General features: G+C 41.4%; 1 protein-coding gene and 1 long non-coding RNA gene across 6 annotated transcripts in view; one reads left to right on the forward strand and one right to left on the reverse strand.

Annotated features, from left to right (window-relative positions):
* Nucleotides 1-22,098, reverse strand: part of LOC108708144 (mitogen-activated protein kinase 13) — a 204,330-nt gene that overhangs the window by 866 nt on the left and 181,366 nt on the right. For 4 of the 5 annotated variants that reach the window (XM_041582011.1, XM_018246520.2, XM_018246525.2 and 1 more), the window contains 2 exons: nucleotides 9,084-9,162; nucleotides 6,732-7,248 (listed from right to left, as the gene is read on the reverse strand). In XM_041582011.1, the coding sequence (XP_041437945.1) occupies nucleotides 6,827-7,248; nucleotides 9,084-9,162 (501 nt within the window). In that variant the 3' untranslated portion in view covers nucleotides 6,732-6,826. Of the gene's footprint in view, nucleotides 1-526; nucleotides 701-6,731; nucleotides 7,249-9,083; nucleotides 9,163-22,098 lie in introns of those variants that run through there. The other variant, XM_018246522.2, reaches the window with a different exon arrangement.
* LOC121399970 lies at nucleotides 15,265-21,252 on the forward strand. Its single transcript, XR_005965386.1, has 3 exons — nucleotides 15,265-15,353; nucleotides 17,326-17,650; nucleotides 20,944-21,252. It is a non-coding gene; the product is annotated as an uncharacterized LOC121399970 (long non-coding RNA).

A 22,098-nucleotide genomic window follows, 5' to 3' on the forward strand; every position in this document is an offset into this window, starting at 1 on the left:
ATTGGTTATTATATGTGATTTTTTAGTTATTTAACTTATTACTCAGCAGCTCTCCAGTTTGCAATATCAGCAATCTGATTGCTAGGCTCCGAATAACTGTAGCAACTATGCAATGATTTAAATTAGAGACTGAAATATGAATATGAGTGGTCCTGAATAGAAAGCTGGGTAATAAATAGTAATAAGAATACATTTATAGCCTTACAGAGCATTTGTTTTTTGAAAGAGGTCAGTGACCCTCATTTGAAAGCTGGAAAAGAGCCAAAAGAAGGCAAATAATTCAAAACCATTAAAAAAAAGTAAGACCAGTGGGAAAGTTGCTTAGAATTAGCCAATCTACAAAATACTGAAAGTTAACTTAAAAGTGAACTAGGTTTCTAAACGATTTGCCCAAATTCCATTATATTTTGATTTGTTTATTGCCCATAGGCTCCAGGCTCACTAAAAAGGCATTGGTTATACTGTCTGGAGGTGGCACAATTACAGGTTTACATTTTTCTGTTAGTCACAAAAGTTTGACCCTTACTACGCCACTCTTCCACAGATATTTTCTCTCTTTCCAGGGAATCATCATAAGGTGGTGCCTCTGTTTCCTCATCAGCATCGTGGAATTCATCAAAATATGGGTGTTCAAGTGCTTCTGTGGCTGTTAGTCGTTTTTCCACATCCAACTCCAACATCTTTTCCAAGAGATCTACAGCTTTGGAACAGAAAAGAACGTACTGGAAATTTGATAAACACATTTATAACAGGCTCCAAAGCTCCATGAACAGGTAGAGCATGAACAGGAAGCATATGCACCACTACTGTCACATTGTTATTGCGTACCAGAAAAAATTGTGCATTATCCAGAAAAATGTAAACTGAGGGAAATGTCTTAAAGCAATTTAAGCTTCAACTACCAAAAGATAGAAGGTTTGTTTCAATAACAAATACAATACTTTACTGTGTTAACGACAAGATTTAGGAAGAGAACTAATGCTTAACTAAAGAAGTAGGCCAGAAATGTTATATACTATGTTTTGGGCTTCTGTACCAGCCTGCTGCATGATTAGTTACAACTACCCTTACGCTTAGCTTCTCAACAGCTGCTCAGAGCCCACTGAGCATGTGAGTGTCACAGACACTTTCTAAGATGGTGACCCCCTGTGACAAGTTTGAAGTCTTGGATCATTCCTGCTATTGAGAAGCTGAAACTTTAGGCTGGTGCCTAAAATATGAAATTTTAAGCCATATTTATTTTGAGGATTTAGTTCTTCTTTCAGCAGTGCAGCAATAACAAGGCCACTATGGAAGTCATCGACAAATCACTTCTAACATTAGCAATAAGTAATTTATGGATGGCCCAGGTCTAAAGCCTCCCCCTTACTTTCCAGTGCTGATCTCTTTTTTGTGGCAATGGGTGGGTTTGCACTAGAAGAGCTGAATTTCCATTTTAAAAAATAAAAATGTTTGTTAGAGTTACCAGAGACAATGCCACTTGAGGCAAGTTGGATATTACAGTGGGTGCAAACTAACTGTAATTCACTGTTTACAAAAGTGCACATTAAGGGTGCACTTAATTAATTGCATATATTAATGGCGGAGTTGCGTTTTCCAGAAAAAAATGAGATTTTCGAGTTTCAGTAAAAAGTCGAATTTTTGGGATAAAAAAACTTGAATTTTTTTGAGATTTATTACGTCCTGAAGCTGCAAAAATGCCAGAATCAGAAAATATTCTACAGGGAAAATGTTATATATCGTGCACGTCAACTTAAATAAACAACATAACATAAAGGCATTTCTTTTGTTCTGCAGAATAGCCTATGCCAGGGCTGTCCAATTGGAGGCCCACAGGCTAGATGTGGCCCCCAAAGCATTTTTATGGACCCAAGTCAGCTCCATAGACTTCATTATATGACGATACTTTTTTTTTTACATAATCTGGCCCTCACGCATACTGTATGTCAAATTATTGGGCCACCATATACTAATGCCAACATTTTTTCTAAATGTATTCTAAAATGCTAACGCAAAAATATTTTGTGGGAAATAAGATGCAGGGTGGAAGTTCTGAGATGATTTTTGGAAATGTAACCAAAATCTCCAAATTTAGCAAAGGTTTGCAGCTTGGTGCTTTGGAGTGAAAAGACATGTATACCCAATTTGGATTTGGGGGAATTTGTACTTTCTGTATATATTTGGTTTTCTGTGGTGAATGTACTTTTTTCTACCTTTGCCCCCCCCCCAAACTGATGTAAATGTGTTGATTTTGCAGTATCTGCAATTACAGAATGGATAGCATGGAGAGTGGGGGTCTATATTTTGGGGCCCCTATATTCCACATACTTAGGTAAGCTTATACTTTATTATACATAAAACTGTTCAGTAGATCCCAAGCTTTCAGATTTATCTTGATACCTGATAGTATGTGGGACATAAGATGCTGCAAAGTGGAAGTTTTATGTGATTTTTGGCAATGTTACCAAAATCACCAGATTTAGGAACGGTTTGCGGCTTGGTACTTTGGAGTAGAAAGACATACCTACCCAATTTGGATTTGGGGGAATGTGACGCTCATGCATGCTCTCATCCTATCCAGACTAGATTACTGTAACCCTCTACTAACTGGCCTCCCTAACTCCCATCTCTCCCCTCTACAGTCTGTATTAAACACTGCTGCCAGAATTATACTCCTCTCATCCAAAAGGGTACAGGCCCCTCCGCTGCTGAAGTCCTTATCATGGCTTCCTATAAAACAAAGAATAACTTATAAGCTCCTCCTCATAACCTTCAAAGCCCTTCATTCCTCTGCACCTAACTACATCTCATCTCTTGTCTCTCTATAAGTTCCTGCCCGAAACCTCCGCTCCACTCAGAGCAACCGCTTGGTTGTACCCCCCACTACTACTGCTGTTTCCCGTATCAAACCCTTCTCTCTTGCGACTCCTTATATTTGGAATGCCATTCCTGAATCTCTCAGGAGAGAATCTTCCTTCAATGTTTTTAAAACAAAACTCAAAGACTACCTCTGGGAGCACCTGGATAACACCTGAACTGGCACTTATATAACAGTGTAACAAACTGTAACCCACAGCACCTTAATACCCCTCTGAATTGTGTCTGTATGTTAAACCCATTTAGACTGTAAGCCCTACGGGGTAGGGTCCTCTAGCCTTTTGTTTCCTTGACACTGAGCACTTAATCTGTATTGTAATTATATTTTTTATATTTATGTGAATTGTATTTCTAATAATGCACTTATTGTTACTTTTTATTCCAATGACCCCTTGTTTGTTACTACTAATTTATTGTTTTGCTGTACGGTGCTTTGCCCTCAAGGAGCGCTTTACAAATAAAAATATACATACATACATACTTCCTGAAAATATATAGTTTTATAGGTTGAATGTACTTTTTTTTACCTCGGCCCCCCCAAAATTGCTGTAAATGTGTTGATTTTGCAGTATCTGGAATTACAGAACTGATAGTTCGAATGGGGTGTCTACAGTTTGGGGCCCCCTATATGCCACATACTTAGGTAAACCAATACATATTGGACATCAATATGTGGACTCCTGTGTGTTTTACATCGATACCTAATGATGTGTGGGAGATATGATGCTGCAAGCTTTAAAGGAAATGTCAGCCTTTTTTCAGTTTTGGCAGCCTACCTTATCCCAACCCGAACTGTGAAAATTGCCTCCTCCTCCCTGCACCGATGCATTCTTTGTTTCTCTATACAATCCTTTACCCGGCGGCCATTTTTTCCGGGTTGCACTCTTCCTGAGGAGGCGTGTATAGAGGTCACTGATGATGCGGCTGATTTTTTTACCCGAAGCCCGAGTCCTCTTTAATGCGCATGTGCAAGATTAAATAATAGAAAGTGCGCATGTGCACATCGCCAAGCATCAAGACGCTTTCCGAAGGGAGGGGGGAGAGAGGCTGATCATGCAGAGAAGAAGCAGGAAGCTGCAATCAACCAAACAGCTCAGTGCTTTGCTTTTCAAGTACGTGAGTAACAGGTATGTGAAGACTGTAGTGAGGCATGTTAATGATTAAATTCTTGTTGTGGAGGTTGACATGTCCTTTAAGGTCATTTTGCAAAAGATTCACCAATTTCTATAAAAAAATTATAACTTTAGGAAAGAATTGCAACTTGGTAGTTTGGAGTACATAGATATATTTACTCATTTTTGCCAGAATCTGCTCTTTCTAATAATGTGTAGTTTTCCAGGGTAAACCTACTGTTAGTGGAATGTTTGGCCTTGAAATCAGAAGTATGTTGTTTTGTGGAGCGGTGCAAAACAAACCACAATGATGCGGCAATGGCGGATCACACCCTGTCTGTTTCGTCTACTCCGCGAATGCTGCTCTCAAGAAATTGTTCTTTATTTTTTTTATTGTTTATTTTCTATTTTTGGTATTCTTGGTGTTAGCTTATTTCTTTTTTCTTTTGAGTGTTGTTGCTTAGTAGTTTTGGTGTGAGTATACTGCAATTGATCAAATTCAAGCGTATATGTAAATTAAACAATTCTGACTAGAGGCTGTTTGTGTGCCAAGGTAAATGTTAAAGGTGTTAGGCACACTACTGTATTGTAAGATATTGCACTGCAGATTTTTGTGCAAATACTGCAAACTAATGTTTCAGCCTACTCCCATACAATGTGCCAAAGTAACTGTTTTTTTGTTGTTGTTTTTTTAATATTTCTGTTTATTGAACATTTTTAATCACAGTTTGTCACAGTGGTTATCATGAAAATTTTCTTAAATAAAATCAATAAAATGAACACAGAGTGTAATCAACCTATATTGTTGTGTCTTTCTTTCTTAGTATCATAAGATGTGTATTACATTAATTGAAGCCCAAGTGGCTGCAAAACTGTACCTTTATTCCTAGAGTGGGGTAAGAGATGCAAGAGTGAGATAATTGGGAAAGACCTTCAGATTTTATCATCTAATCCTATCCATGGTCCCCGTATCTTTTCAAACTTATTGGGGCAGCCTCATCTCATATATATTAGTTTGTATAATGGTATTGCTTTATGGATGAGGTCTTCCCACAATGCCAGTGTCAGGCACTCTGGGGTGTTCCATTTCCATGCAATTTTTTTTGGCATACATACAGAGTAGGGATAGATGGGTTTGATCTGCTTTCCTAAGTTTAAAGCGAAGATAAAGGACACTCTGACTTTTACTTAGCTCAAAAAACTTTTTTTTTAAAGAAGTGAGACTTAAATGAAGATATCTCCCCCCCCTAGCCACTGCCTTCCAAGTTTCCCACAATAATGATGGGTCATTAGAGTGTATTTTGTTTTCATCTAAAAACAGATCCCATCTGTTATGTAGCATTTTAATAAAGTCAGGATTTTCTCTAAGTGAGTCAGGAAAAGACCAAGAAACATAGTTTTTAGGGGCAGGAAACTTGGAAAGCACAAGAGAAACTGGTGCATGGTCTGAGACATCAATGTTACCTATATTTGTTTAAATAGTTCTATTTATCAGATTATTGGAAATTAAAATAAAGTCTATCTTGTTCCTACGTGATGAGCAGATGAAAAAAAAGTAAAATCTTTTTCAGCAGGATGAAAAAGCCTCCAAACATCAGTAAGATTAGTGTCTTTGCAGAAATCATGTAGGAGAGTAGACTTTTTACAGGGATTATTCAATTTCCAATCAGATCTATCCAATGAACTGAGAAAGGACTCTTTCAAGTCCCCTGCCAGAATAATATTATCAGCAGGAAGCGAAGAAATTTTTTTTTTAGCAAAAAATAGTCTTTTTTGGACCTATTTGGAGCATAAGCTGAACATAAGTGCCAAGTAACATCATTAATGAGGACTTCGGTGTAAATAAATCTGACAAGTTCATCTTTAGTCGACTTAATAACAGCAACATTCAATTTTCTATGAAATAATATAGCTACCCCACATTTTTTATTAACAGCAGGAGAGAAGGCTAGCTCACCTACCCAGTCTTTTTGCAACCAAGCATTCTCTGAACCATTAAGATGGGTCTCTTGTAGGAATGCTATGTCGCATTTGGTATTTTTCGAACTTTTAAGTATACTGCTCCTCTTTGAAAAGTGATTTAACACATTTACATTCCAGGAGACAATGGATAAAGTATTTGTTTTAGGTGAGACCATCAATCTGAACAATGAGTCCGGGCAGATTTAAATAGAACAATACATAAATAGTTAAGTCCACTAGTATAAACAAAGCAAAGCAAACAATATATGACAATGTTAGCATATTAAACTGAAAAAGTAACTTATAGAACTAAAATAGCAAATCAAGTTTTATCACACTTCCTTTTTTCCCTAAGGATGGAAAACTCAAACTCTCTCAATGAGATGAGTTAAACAGAGAGCACAACACCTGCAACAGGGTCATTTTGGAGAAATCCCTTTAAAAGTCAAGTGTCAGAAATCATGTCCTCTTCGCTGGAGTGAGGAGGATTACTTGTTCTAGGAGGCAGCGGAGATCTAGATCTGGACCTGGATTTGGTCTGAATTTGAGAAGGTATCGAGTCATTAGAGAATTTGGTTTGGCGAGGATTCTCATATCTCTTCCACCTTTGATCCTTGGGGGGAGAGCTGAATTTTGAGTTGGATTTTGTTTCTGTAACAAGGTTTTCAATGTTTTTCTTTTCCAGTTGAGAAGTAAATGCAGATGCCTCTCTAGGATCACTAAAGATTCTAGCTCCAGAAGTCAAAAATATTTTAAGTCTAGCAGGATACATCAATTAAAAATAGATATGTAAATTGGACAGAGACTGTCAAGTTTGGGAAAATTCCCTTTGTTTTTGGGAAAGAAGCAACGAGTAATCTTGAAATATCAATATTTTATTTCCTTCCACTTCTAGTGTATGTGGTTTTTTTATAGGCTTGAAATAGTCTGTTCTTGTCACAATAGTCCAGATATTTTACAATCACAGCCCTTGGTCTCATGGGATGTAATATTTTAGGAGGTCCAATTCTATGGAGTCTTTCTATCTTAACATTGTAGCATTCTTGAGGGAGACCAAGCTTGAGAGGAATTGTTTTAGAGATCAGAGCATATAAAGAGTCATTCTGATAAGAATCTGGAATGTTAATAAATCTGAGATTGTTTCTCCTAGATCTATTTTCCAAATCATCAAGTTTTAACTTTAGCTCTTGAGTTTGTTTCTCTAAAGAGTCAATCCTGGATAGAGAATCAATTGTTTCTTCTTGAGAAACTGCGTCTTCAATCTCTCCAAATCGCTTATCATGTGTAGACAGTTTTCCTGAAATGTCAGAAATTTTTTCCTGTAGTTTATCGATGGCTTTACTAATTGTAGTCTCAATAATTGTAATTAATGAGTCTGGCTACTTCAGCTGCAATAAGAGAGTAGAAATACAAAGAAGGAAGGCAGTCCTTTAAGTTTAATTGTTACCTCCTGGAGAATCGGAGGCGTGAATTACTGTTAACAACTATTCAAAAAATGAGAAAAAGCCCCCACACTCTCGAAGTTAAATTATTTATATAAATTATAACGTGAACCAATCAATTGCTAAATATAAAGTGCTTGTGCTGATAAAGATAACTTGCTTGGTTAATTAAAACATTCTAATAGGTTTAAATAGATATTAAACAATTGGCAAAACAACAAGTTCATAAAAGCATAGAATTGCTTTTTCTGTATATTAAAAATAGCCAGTGCCAACTTGTTAAATTATGTACTGAGTCTATAAGTAATAGATTCAAAATTCCAATAAGTTATAATGTGCAAGTGCTCAAATATTCACAGTCACAGACTGGGTGTGGTTCGAAATAAATAATTTATGCAAGTGCTAGTGCATTATAAAATCACAAGGTAATTCATTAGCAAAATTAGTTTGAGAAAAAAGAACCAGGACCGTCATTCAAGGAAAATTAAGTAGGAAAAGGAAAATAGTGTAGTGGTGGAGAAGTCCCAAAGAAACTGCTGCCTATTATTTTCTAAGCCCTGGGACCCCACACGGGGAGAAAGTAGTACACTGAGGACTGTGGTCTCGTATATTACATAACCTATCTCTTAAAAGAGCTAAAATAACCTAAAACACCACAAATCCACAAGTGCCATATAAATAAAAGAGAATGAAGAAATTGAATGCGGTTCCCTGGACCAGGCTACGAGTATTCAAATTCAGTTAAAAAATTTTTTTAAAAAAAAAGTTTTTTCCAAGGTGATCGAAATAGTATTAGGATCTGAACAACAATTAAAATAAAAATATTGTGAAGAGAGACTCTGCCTATGTAATATACGAGTAATATACTGTTCCTCTGGCTCTCCTCACTCCGGGAACCAACACAAACAAATTTCAAATGAAGAGAACAGCTTCTATGTGCCGACTCTCCACCCTGGTAAGCAGGAGCTCTACCTCTGTGTTTCCATCACCTCAGGCGCCAAACAGGAAGTCTAATGTTACTTCTAATAGTGCCTAGTTAGCAAATATAGTGTGACTTAATATTCTTTTTTTTTTTTTTTTAAAAAAAAAAACAACTTATTTGAGTGTTACAGTAGTCAATTCATCAATTTTGGCGCCTTTGCGTTGAAATATTTCGGTTCAACGGCAATATAGACTGAGAGTAGTAGTAGATACCATTACCAGTCAACCAGAGCTAATGTAAAAAAGTACAAATGTTTTTAAGAAACTGGCAAAATGTGAACACTTTTTTTCTTTTGCAATGACAGGAGTGCTCTAACAATGTATACAGGGAGGGCATGTGTGTAGCAGTTACTGAGTGAAACATAAGTGTAAATTGCTCTTCCCATATGCCATGCCATATATTCATTTATCACAGTGTACAAAGCTTAAAAGTAAGGGAAATTGTTTTAATGGTAGCACCAAAGCCATTTCTAGTCTGGGAGTCAAAATAGGCCCTGGCATTCAAAGTACACAGAGGCCCAAACAGGCCCCATCAGACTTTCTATGGCACCTGATAGACTGCTATTCCATTCGAATGTTCGATCGATGGAATACGCTAAAAATCCTTCGACTTCGAATCAAAAGCATGTAAAAATAAGGACAAGAATTTTCAAGTTGTGAAAACTGTTATAAGCAAATTAGATTTTTAATTAAATAAAAAAGTACTTACCTAAATCACTTGCATTTGGAAACAACAAGGGAAATTCCTTCTTTGGTATTTTTGGTAGTGACTGAATGTATTTCTTAGCCTGGAGGATTATAAAGATGTCCTTTAATCAATTACAAAATACAGTATCTGCTATCTGCTGTCATAAAACAAAGACATGAGGTCTGATAAATTAACTAATTATTGGCATAATATCATTTGAAGGAAGAATTATGGGAAAAATGACACCATAACAAAAGCACATGTGTTTCCACGCAAAAGAGAAGTGAGTCCTTGGGCCCGATCTAACAGGGGCCCCAGCAGCAAAGCATTGACATTTACTAGACAAATAGTTTTATTACATTCTGTATTGTTCTTTTTGGAGGAGCATGGCCACCAATGTTTTTTTAAAAACTGTTATGGGAAATCCTGGCCACTTTATATTTTTTTTTTTTTTTTACTTATAGGGGGCCCTGATCACCAATGATTTCTTTTTTCACTTGTGGTTGGCTGACTGCCAAAGTTTAAAACGAACTTTTTATCGGGGGCCCTAGCACCAATTTATTTTTCATTTATAGGGGGCCATAGCCACCAATGATTTTTTTAACTTGTAGAGGGACCCTGGCCACCAATGGCTTTTTATAACTTGTGTGTTACTGTTTTTAGCGCTGATGTCTTTGTGGCCTTTTTACTGTGTTGTGGAGTGGGTGGAATCTGGGGGGGGGCAGGCTGTGTTGGGCGGGGACAAGGGGCCCTGGCTCTATCAAATGGATATTCTCAAATATTTATCTAGTTATCATGGAAACCCCCTTTTTGTATACCACTGCTCCTAATGTTATTTAATGGCATGTGTCCTGGTTGAAGCACACAGAATGGTGACAGGCACATCTTGCCATTACAGTTGTGTGTGTAAGTCAGACAGGACTCCTGCAATTTAAAAACATTAGGAGCAGTGGCAGTTAAACATGGGGTATTGTGACTGCTGCTGTTCAAAGCACAAGTGAAAGACTTAATTACTGGAGGGTGCCAAATTGATAACCTTGTACTCAACAACTGTGCATTTTTCACTGAAGAGTATTGCAGGCCTAGGATTTGAGGTAAGCTATCAAAATCACTTTAGGATACCTAGCTAATTGGCACCCCCCAGTGATGTTGCCCTTCCACTCTTCTATTACTTATTCTCTTTCTCATCTGTCATCTCCATTTTCTTTCAACTGTGTAGGTATTCATCATCATTCATGGTGCTATATAATGTATCTACCAGTGCAACTGATTCAGGGAGAGAATTCCACATCTTAATAGCTCTCACTGTAAAAAACACTTTTCACATCTGTAGATGGAACCTTCTTTTTTTTATCTCAGTGAATCTCTTTGTGTCTGCAGGGAGACCTCCTAACAAATAAAGTATCAGAGAGTTTATTATCGTTCCCTTATATATTTTCAAAACAAACGCATACACATGTAACCCTTTCTTGGCAGGAATATCCAAGGCCACACTGTGGCGCTAACAGTATAGATCCCAAGCCTCCGCTATGTGGGAGATTTTCAGGGTTTGGATAAGTTAAGTGCCTCCACCCAGGGCTAAAACCAGATATTGGTGGCATACATCTCCATGGGAACTGCAACAGCAGTGATTTTGGTAACAATTGTAGCAGACAATAAACCACACAATAGGCAGATATGCAGTAATATGTAATATTATAAATGCAATATATGCAATGCAATAATAACAGTGAAATAACAATAATACAATGAATACAAGACAATATAATATAAGTATCACACTTGGTTTGAAAATGTCCACTGTCACTTTAAGAATGGTGAGTGTGCACACTAGAGGTCTGAGGGGATATACCAAAGTAGTAATAGAAGAGATATGTGTTGCCACACTAGATTGATGCACCCCAGGGTGTGTAAAGTGAAGGTCTCACCAACTCCCAGTGATAATGAAACAAGAAAGAGATCCTGTGAGGCAGAGCAGATGCAGGGAAGCAGTCTGGCAGCTTTAATTCACACTGAGCTTGAAATGCTGGTGTAGGGAAAGGCTTCCTGAATTCCTGAGGAGATCCACGGAGGCTGATGGGAAATCCACAGTCCAGATCCGGTGTACACGCTGGCAACTCACTACAAGGCTGAAGTCCTATCTATCCTTCAGGGATTACTTCCCTAGCAATAGCTCAGGCAGCTGCACTAGTTTCAGTCACTATGATGGCTGACTGGAAAGGGTTAACTAACTCCCTGACTATGGGATTCCCTATATGGGTAAATATTCTATAGGTGGAATCCCTGGCTTCCTACTCAGATAAATCAGCAGAAACACTCACAGCAGAGAGGAGAGATCTCAGTCTGCTCTCAGTAGTTCTGTCACTGTGCAGAGACCATGCTTTCTTCTTCTCTTCTTCCTGGTTAACCTTAGCCTCACTTTCATTTTGGCTCCTCACTTTCATTTTTGTGAGAGGTCACAAGGTCAGAAGCAAATCTTCTTGCTGATTGGCAGGCTGTGGCTGAAAACTTTCTCACTGCAGTGCAAGCAGCAGCCATGCTTTTGGTGGATCCAGATTTAGTCACAGGGTTATGCAGTTAGGGAAAGGGCACATAACACTTCCCTACACACATATACCGACTTGTAACTTTGTTGCAGTTGTTGTTGGGTGCTATAGGGTTGCACATAAGGAATGGATGTGGAAGACCCCTGAAACATTGTGCATGCCACACACTGTTTGTACAGTATAATTTACAATAAGTTTTTTAAATTTTAATGGCAGGGATGTAATTCCCTATAGAAATGTTGGTGTTCTTGACTCTATTCTAATGAATTTATATTCCATGTTCCATACCTCCCAACATTTTGGAAGTAAAAAGAGGGACAAAAAAAAATTTTTCCGCATGTAGCGCAGCAATTTTTGGCCACACCCCTTTCTGTGGCCACACCCCCTAATTACCATGATTGTTTTAGAAAATTTGGCAGGTTATGAAAGTTTGTAAATATTTCTCCTTATCTAAACTGTGTTTTTGTGTCTCAAAATTGTTACAAAGTATCTTATTTGCATCTGTTAGTTGTTCTGGGCTCTCTGCTAAAAGCCAATTAAGTAAGAAACTTTGTTTCTTTTTCTGGCTGTTCAGTGCAGAGAAAAGAGGGACTTTCCAGTACAAATGAGGGACTGCGGGTTGAGCTGTCAAAAGAGGGACTGTCCCTCCGAAAAAGGGACAGTTGGGAGGTATGCATGTTCTATTGCAAATTGATTTATTCTGTAGCTCAGAATTTCCCCAGCCAGGGCACAAGCATGCACAGAGTGAACACTCTAAGCCTATTTTTTTTTCTAGTTACTAAAGCTCTAAATAGCAAATGCACATGCTCTAGGAAGTGATGTCTGGTATTTTAGGATGGCAATAGCAATTTAAGTTCCCTCTCCCAAACTTCAGGAGTGAAAAACAGAAAAATAAATGAAGCAACTTTTGTTTTGCGTTAAAGGAGAAGGAAAGTTTTCGTGCACTTGGGGGTGCCAAATGTTAGGCAGCCCCAAGTGATTGTATTTACTTACCTGAAACCCCGGTCCTCCTATCAGCAGAAAGCTGCACCGGCCCGGTGTTATACCAGTGAGCACCACAGAGATCCTCTTCCGTCTTCCTCTTTCTTCACGCGGCAGCGCATGTGCAGTAAACTAAAAATTCGGCTATTTCAATCAACTGTGCATGCGTCTGCCCCAGGAAGTTTATAGAAAGAAGAAGCTGGAAGAGCATAGCTCCGTGGTGCTCGCTGGAATAACCCTGGGTTGTGCAGTTTTGTGCTGATAAGAGGTTGGGGTTTCAGGTAAGTAAATACAATCACTTGGGGGTGCTTAACATTTGGCACCCCCAAGTGCAAGATGACTATCCTTCTCCTTTAACCACCTCTTCTTCAGTGTAAACAATCCCAACTTTGCTAGCGGTTATTCATACCTAAAAATAGGTATACTTTGCCAGGAACTGGCCTGGGGTTTCAGGTAAGTAAATACAATCACTTGGGGGTGCTTAACATTTGGCACCCCCAAGTGCAAGATGACTATCCTTCTCCTTTAACCACCTCTTCTTCAGTGTAAACAATCCCAACTTTGCTAGCGGTTATTCATACCTAAAAATAGGTATACTTTGCCAGGAACTAAGGGGCACATTTACAAAGCTCGAGTGAAGGATTCGAATTAAAAAAACTTCGAATTTCGAAGTGTTTTTTTGGCTACTTCGACCATCGAATGGGCTACTTCGACCTTCGACTACGACTTAAACGATTCGAACTAAAAAACGTTCGACTATTCGACCATTCGATAATCGAAGTACTGTCTCTTTAAGAAAAACTTAAACCCCCTAGTTCGGCAGCTAAAAGCTACCAAACTCAATGTTAGCCTATGGGGAAGGTCCCCATAGGCTTGCCTGTGTTTTTTTGATCGAAGGATATTCCTTCGATCGTTGGATTAAAATCCTTCGATTCGAAGGATTTAATCGTTCGATCGAACGAATAATCCTTCGATCGTACGATTAGCGCTAAATCGTTCGACTTCGATATTCGAAGTCGAACGATTTTAGTTCCTAGTCGAATATCGAGGGTTAATTAACCCTCGATATTCGACCCTTAGTAAATCTGCCCCTAGGTGTGTACTGGCTACTGCTCCTCCCGGTTGAGCCCCAGGAGACAGTATGGGGCAAATTCACTGAAGGGCGAATTTTTGGCAGCGAACAATCCAGAACACTTGAAAATTTGCTACCACTACGCTAATTCACTAAAATGTGAAGTTGCATCTGGCCAGCCAAATGCAGGTGAAGTTTTGCTAGCGCTAATTCGTAAGCACAAGCATGTCATAGTAATCTTTCACTAATGTTCATTTCTGCCTAGCGATACTTCGTTAGTACTCTTACTCTTAGGTCAATTTGAATAGGGTGGGCACATATAGGTCAGATGGACGTCTTTTAGAGATTTTGGTGCAAATGCTTTAAGTGGCCACTTTTTATTACACATGTCCAAGGAAGAATTATAAAGATGCCCTAGACATGAGCCCACCCTAAAATAAATGTGGAAATGGTTGGAAAAAAAATGTTAGCACAAAAATCGTTAATAGTTAGGACTTTTGAAGGCAATCCTGCTTCAAAAAATGACACCAGCGTTTTTTTTACAACTTTTATGACTTTCCCGCATACAGAATATGATGTGACTGACATAAGATTGAGAATGATAAAGCTTTGTTTTTTTTAATTTTTAATTCGCCTGGTCTAAGGTGGCGAAGGTTTGTGTCTGAGAAGAAGCAGAGCACAGGCAGTAATTCATGTATGTGCTGAGAACGGCTGCGATAATCATACTTGCGGCTCTGGCGGATACATATCGGCCAATTCCACTTGTAAACAGAGCGGCCCTTTGGGCATTTGCCCGAAGAGACAGATAGCCAGTCCGGGGCTGCCATCGGCCATAATTATTCAGCTCATTGCAGTGACTAAGCCTCCTTTTTTGTGTCATTGCTCCAGTTCCTGTTCAGGTTCCTGATCCTGTTTCTTTAATCAATGCTTCTATATCTTATAAGTCCGTTTCTGTGCTGTCCTCTCTCTCTAACATTCTGACTCTTTGCCTGATATTTGACTTGGCACATTTTCTGCCGGCTGTGAACTTCACCCTGTCTCAAGGACTGTGTTTTTGATTGTTGCTTGCCCAGAAATTAAATCTTGTCCTTGAACATCACTTGATTGCAAGTGATTGGTGTGTAAGGAGCAACAGGCTCCTTACACTCCTTACACACCAGTGAAACCAGCATTTCCTAACACACCCTTAACAAGCTTATTTGGCCTTCTTTGGACTATTACTCGTTAGTAATAGTAATAGCACTGGGGACCAACTCTGAATGGGATATTCTAGACGGGGCCTTACCAGTGCTTTATAAAGGAAAAGAACACTCTCTTCCCACTATCAACACCCAGTTATTACAGCTCAAAACATTTTTGTCTCATGTAGTAGTATTAAGGTGGTATTAAGGGTATAGGTGGCTTGCATGCATACATCCTAGGGGCCAGGCCCGGACTGGCAATCTGCCTCTTCGGGCATTTGCCCGTGGGGCCGCTCGATATTTTGTTTTAGTGGGCCGCTTCTCACCTGAAATAAGTGGTGAAGTTTTTTCAGTAAATCCGATGGGCTCTAGGACCGCTCCTCCGTCCTATCTCCCATCCTGGCTCTGCCCCTCCCACTCCTCTCCTCGGCTCTCGCGCTGCTGCTGCTGCTGCCTCCTGCTATGTGAATGTCCCAGCTCATGGAGTACACTGTCTGTTGTACACAGTGAGGTAATCAAGGGCCCTGCATTGGGGTGGGGGCAGTCCAGTCCGGTCCTGAAGGGGGGGCAGTCCGGTCCTGTACGGGGGCAGTCTGGTCCTTTAGGGGGGGCAGTCCAGTCCTGTAGGGGAGCAGTCCAGTCCTGTAGGGGGGGGCAGTCCAGTCCGGTCCTGAAGGGGGGGGCAGTCCGGTCCTGTAGGGGGGCAGTCTGGTCCTTTAGGGGGGGCAGTCCAGTCCTGTAGGGGAGCAGTCCAGTCCTGTAGGGGGGGGCAGTCCAGTCCTAAAGGGGAGCAGGCCAGTCCTGTAAGGGGGCAGTCCAGTCCTGTAGGGGGGCAGTCCAGTCCTGAAGGGGAGTAGGGGGGCAGTCCAGTCCTGAAGGGAGCAGTCCAGTCCTGTAGGGGGGGGGCAGTCCAGTCCTGTAGGGGGGGGCAGTCCAGTCCTGTAGGGGGGGGCAGTCCAGTCTTGAAGGGGGAGCAGGCCAGTCCTGTAGGGGGGCAGGCCAGTCCTGTAGGGGGGGCAGTCCAGTCCTGAAGGGGGAGCAGGCCAGTCCTGTAAGGGGGCAGTCCAGTCCTGTAGGGGGGGCAGTCCAGTCCTGTAGGGGGGGCAGTCCAGTCCTGAAGGGGAGCAGTCCAGTCCTGTAGGGGGGGCAGTCCAGTCCTGAAGGGGAGCAGTCCAGTCCTGTAGGGGGGGGCAGTCCAGTCCTGTAGGGGGGGGCAGTCCAGTCTTGAAGGGGGAGCAGGCCAGTCCTGTAGGAGGGGCAGTCCGGTCCTGTAGGGGGGGGCAGTCCGGTCCTGTAGGGGGGCAGTCCAGTCCTGAAGGGGGAGCAGTCCAGTCCTGTAGGGGAGCAGTCCAGTCCTGTAGGGGGGGGGCAGTCCAGTCCTGAAGGGGGAGCAGGCCAGTCCTGTAAGGGGGCAGTCCAGTCCTGTAGGGGGGGCAGTCCAGTCCTGAAGGGGAGCAGTCCAGTCCTGTAGGGGGGGGCAGTCCAGTCCTGAAGGGGAGCAGTCCAGTCCTGTAGGGGAGGGCAGTCCAGTCCTGTAGGGGGGGGCAGTCCAGTCTTGAAGGGGGAGCAGGCCAGTCCTGTAGGGGGGCAGGCCAGTCCTGTAGGGGGGGGGCAGTCCGGTCCTGTAGGGGGGGCAGTCCGGTCCTTTAGGGGGAGCAGGCCAGTCCTGTAGGGGGGGGGCAATCCAGTCCTGTAGGGGGGCAGTCCAGTCCTGAAGGGGGAGCAGTCCAGTCCTGTAGGGGAGCAGTCCAGTCCTGTAGGGGGGGGGCAGTCCAGTCCTGAAGGGGGAGCAGGCCAGTCCTGTAAGGGGGCAGTCCAGTCCTGTAGGGGGGCAGTCCAGTCCTGAAGGGGGGGGGCAGTCCGGTCCTGTAGGGGGCAGTCCGGTCCTTTAGGGGGGGCAGTCCGGTCCTGAAGGTGGAGCAGGCCAGTCCTGTAGGGGGGCAATCCAGTCTTTAGGGGGCAGGCCAGTCCTGAAGGGGGAGCAGGCCAGTCCTGAAGGGGGGCAGTCCAGTCCTGTAGGGGGGGCAGTCCAGTCCTGAAGGGGGGGCAGTCCAGTCCTGTAGGGGGGGAGGCCAGTCCTGAAGGGGGAGCAGGCCAGTCCAATGCCCAAGACCACCTTCGCATTGCAGAATCACCAGGTTGGCTTCTTTACACCACTGCTCAGTGCCCTTCTAGCGGCTCACACGACACCTATAATCTTCTAGCTCAGCCCAGGATACAAACAGTGCGCAGGAAAACTGGGGCTTCACTTATTATATATAATGTACCCCACTGTGTGCTGCCTGGCCCACTCCCCCTGGGGACTTTAAGAGAGAATCTGTTCTATTTAAAAAATTTTAATATGGTTTCTTATTTATGAAGACACAATTTTGTAAATTCCATGCTAACCGTTATTTATTTAATGTACTATACTGTGTTCACTGTATCTTTATATTGAATATATTAAAAGATTTTCATGTAACCCTACCCCACCTTTCTTCCAGAGCTGACAGAGTGTCGAGCTTCTTGGTTTCCAAAAGCCAGAATGGAGCACAGACATGTGGCTTCACTCATTATATATATAATGTACCACACTGTCTGCTGCCTGCCCCACTCCTGTTGCCTCCTATCCCATCAAATTGTTCCTCATGGCCCCTGGCACTCTATGCACATGCCGCTTGGAGGTAGGGGTAACATGCTGCTTAGCTCAGGCTTTTACTGACTGCACAGCAAGGCCCTCTTTCCGGCTGATCCTACCGGGACTGTCCCCTTCACCCAAGACACAAGCCAAGTAACTCCCTAAAGCAGAAGCAACAGCCAGGATGGAGGGTGAGCAACAAGCTATGTGGGGCCTGGGTGAGGGATTATGGCATGATGTTCCCCATGGCACATGAGAGTCAGCTGGGGTGGAATGTGCCACACTGAGTTCGGGGAGAGTTACTGGAGGTGAAAAGGCCAAGGAGAAAGGCCCTGACAGAAGCCTGCAGTTTTCTCTGCTAGACTTTCCCATAACTTACTTACTCTTACTGACAATTACAGGGTCTTTACCGAGTCCCATATTAACTGAGACTGTCCTGGGGCCCATCTGAGGTGAAGTTATGGGTAGGACAAGTGGCAAATCTCCTAATGAGGTACAATGAGTGAGAAGCAAATACGCACAAATATGCATTTGCATGCAGAGTTTATAATAGCATATCAACACCTTTAAAGGGGTTGTTCACCTTTGTGATAACTTCGTATGCTGTAGAACAGGGATCCCCAACCTTTAGAACTCGTGAGCAACATTCAGAAGTAAAAGAAGTTGGGGAGCAACACAAGCATGAAAAATGTTCCTGGGGTGCCAAATAAGGGCTGTGATTGGCCATTTTGTAGCCCCTATGTGGATTGTCAACCTACATTGAGGCTCTGTTTGGCAGTGAACCTGGTTTTTATGCAACCAAAACTTGCCTCCAAGCCTTGAATTCAAAAAAAGCTCCTGCTTTGAGGCCACTGGGAGCAACATCCAAGGGGTCGGAGAGCAACATGTTGCTCACGAGCTACTGGTTGGGGATCACTGCTGTAGAAAGTGATATTCAAAGCAATTTCCAATTGGTTTTCATTTTTTATTATTTGTGGTTTTTGAGTTATTTAGCTTTTTGTTCAGCAGCTCTTCAATTTGCATTTTAAGCAATCTGGTAACTAGGGTCCAGATTCCCCTAGCAACCATGAAATTGATTTGAATAAGAGACTGGAATATGAATAGGAGAGAGTCTGAATAGAAGGATCAGCAATAAAAAGTAGCAATAACAATACATTTGTAGCCTTACAGAGTATTTGTTTTTTTAGAAGGGGTCAGCGACACCCATTTGAAAACTAAAGAATCAGAAGAAAAAGACAAATAACTATAAATTTATTAAAAAAAAAAATAATGAAAAACAATTGAAAAAGTTGCTTAGCATTAGTCATTCTATAACATAATGAAAGTTACCTTAAAGGTGAACCACCCCTTTAATAGCAATGGAAATAATGGCTCCTCCTGGATAAAGTCTCATTTTTGTGTTTTGTGAGGCGGGTCTTGAGACATTTAATTTAATTCCATTCATTAAAAATTACACTATAGTGCTAATGTTGCTTTACTGTAATATAAGGATATTAGAAGTCACTGAGGGGTTGTTCTGTGACCATATAAAGGCACAAGGCTGCAGACTGAGTTATACAGGGAACTCTGAGTATCACTCATGTATTATAAGGGATAATGTACCCCCTACTGTAAATGATAAGGATATTAGAAGTCACTGAGGGGTTCTGTGACCATATAAAGGCACAAGGCTGCAGGCTGAGTTATACAGGGAACTCTGAGTATCACTTATGTATTATAAGGCATAATGTACCCCCTACTGTAAATGATAAGGATATTAGAAGTCACTGAGGGGTTGTTCTGTGACCATATAAAGGCACAAGGCTGCAGGCTGAGTTATACAGGGAACTCTGAGTATCACTCATGTATTATAAGGGATAATGTACCCCCTACTGTAAATGATAAGGATATTAGAAGTTACTGAGGGGTTGTTCTGTGACCATATAAAGGCACAAGGCTGCAGGCTGAGTTATACAGGGAACTCTGAGTATCACTCATGTATTATAAGGGATAATGTACCCCCTATTGTAAATGATAAGGATATTAGAAGTCACTGAGGGGTTGTTCTGTGACCATATAAAGGCACAAGGCTGCAGAATCTTTTACATATTTTACATTAATTACACTTAAGTGAGAAACCAGCTCTATATGCACATATTTGTATGTGTGTACAAGATCATCACACGTTTACATGTGGGCTGCTTAGTTTTTTTTGCCCGGCCTGCTTTTTACTCCCAGTCCGGCCCTGCTAGGGGCACACCCTTATATTAATAAACATCATCTGCCTCACAGAGTGACAGTTTGTCCAGATTCCCCTGCAATGATGCCACATGCTGGATGGAATATTTGCCTACATATTTGTGTGTCATCTGCAAACACTGGAGCGAATGAAGCCGAGCAGGGGGGTCCCTCCACTTCATACGCCATTTAGGGTTTTTTCAGCTGCCAAGCTAGAGGTAGCCATTTGATTAGGCTGCAGGTGAGCTGCAGATAAAAGAGGTGTGGGATTACACCTCAGGGTGAGTGGACACTTCCTTGTGCTGGTGTCGGGGCACCAGGGCCGGACTGGGGGTAAAAAGCAGCCCGGGCAAAAAAATCAAAGCAGCCCACATGTAAACACGCAATGGTCTTGTACACATCCACTCATATATAATGGGGTAAAACTGCAAAAAATTATGTATGTAAAGAGCTGCCTTTCGTACTTAAGTGTAATTCATGTAAAATATGTTAAAGATTCTGCAGCCTTGTGCCTTTATATGGTCACAGAACAACCCCTCAGTGACTTCTAATATCCATTTATAGTAGGGGGTCCATTATCCCTTATAATACATGAGTGATACTCAGAGTTCCCTGTATAACTCAGCCTGCAGCCTTGTGCCTTTATATGGTCACAGAACCCCTTGGACTGCTAATATCCCTATAGTGCAGTAAAGCAACATTAACACTATAGTGTCATTTTTAATTAATGGAATTAAATGCAATGTCTCAAATGACTCCGCCTCACAAAACACAAAAATAAACTGAGCAAAGCCCACCAATGTCCATTTACACGTGCAGACCCATGTTTATCAGCCCACAAGTCACATGACTGGGGCAGCTGGGAAACAGACAATACTGTATGTCTAGCCCCATGTAACATTTCAAAATTAAATATAAAAAGATCTATTTGCTCTTTTGAAAAATGGATTTAATTACTATTAACTGATGTGTTTTGAAATAAAAACATGTTTTCCCTTAAAAATAAATCTATATATATATATATATATATATATATATATGTATATATTGTAGTATTGAATTTTGGATATTCAACAATAATCCCATACACGCAATGGGTTAACAGATATCTGCCTTTCCATCAATGGTAACTGTGAAGGTGCAAGCTGTAATATAATGTGGCGCACACTAGGTGTTGCTATAACATGATAATGCTTTATACATAACAGTGTGTAACTTGTTGATGTGGGAGGTCCTGTAGCCATCTTAAGTTTTTCTGGACTTACAGAAATACAGATCCCTTACAACAAGAATATCTCCTGTGTGTTTATGAACAGTTTAAACCTCACAATCAGAAACATTACACAAGCCTGGACAACAGCCATCCTGCCATAAAACAACCCTTGCAGCTACAGTAATGTCCATATCAAAGAGATGCAAATAACTGGACACACTGGTGTGGGTGCAGGGATAGCAAGAGTTCTGTTGGATCTGAGATTCTGCTGGATCAACAATCCTCCTTCCATCTTAGTTATTTCCCTTTTTATGTTATACCTTTTAGTTCCTTTGTAAATAAATTCCACTTATTTAAACATCAGCCTGTCTCAGTTCATTAGCCTGGAACCCCAAAATAGAGCAGATCCAATATATATATATATATATATATATATATGTATGTATGTATGTATGTATGTATGTATGTATGTATGTATGTATGTATGTATGTATATATATATATATATATATATATATATATATATATATATATATATATGGGAATTTCATGTATAACACTCTAGAAATGCAGGGTAAATATGTAAAGTCTGTGTATTACAATTCCCAGCATTCCCTAACAGCAGGGCCGGGCCAAGGTAGTTTGGCACCCTAGGCAAGGGCTTCAATCAGCGCCCCCGTTTTGTATGACCATTTCCCACCGAATCACGCTTTTTGTAATAAAAAAACCTTACAACACATTAATGAATTAATGAATCAAACTGTACCTGTTCTAGCCAGCAGCACCCAAAATATCGCCCCCAATCTGTACCTGTGCCAGCCAGCAGCACCCAAAATATTGCCCCCGAAATACTGTCCCAATCTGAACCTGTGCCAGTCAACAGCACCCAAAATATTGCCCCCGAAATACTGTCCCAATCTGTACCTGTGCCAGCCAGCAGCCCCCCCCCGAAGTCTGTACCTTTTGTGCCAAACAATTCAGCATTGACCCCTAAGTCAGGACTCAGCAGCATTACCAAAATTGCCCGGCCTAAGCCCAGATCAGTGTATACCTGTCCTCTCTCTCTGTGTTCTCTTCTCCAATAACACCAGCCGCCAATAACATCAGAATGCCGGTTATGCTACCGCCCAGCACTGCCTGAGGGCTCTCTCCAACGCGCCAGGCCAGACCAGCACAGGCGTACAGCTCCCTCCCTGAGTGACGTCAACA

The sequence above is a fragment of the Xenopus laevis genome, chromosome 2L, assembly GCF_017654675.1.
Source record: "Xenopus laevis strain J_2021 chromosome 2L, Xenopus_laevis_v10.1, whole genome shotgun sequence".
NCBI classification, from domain to species: Eukaryota; Metazoa; Chordata; class Amphibia; order Anura; family Pipidae; genus Xenopus; species Xenopus laevis.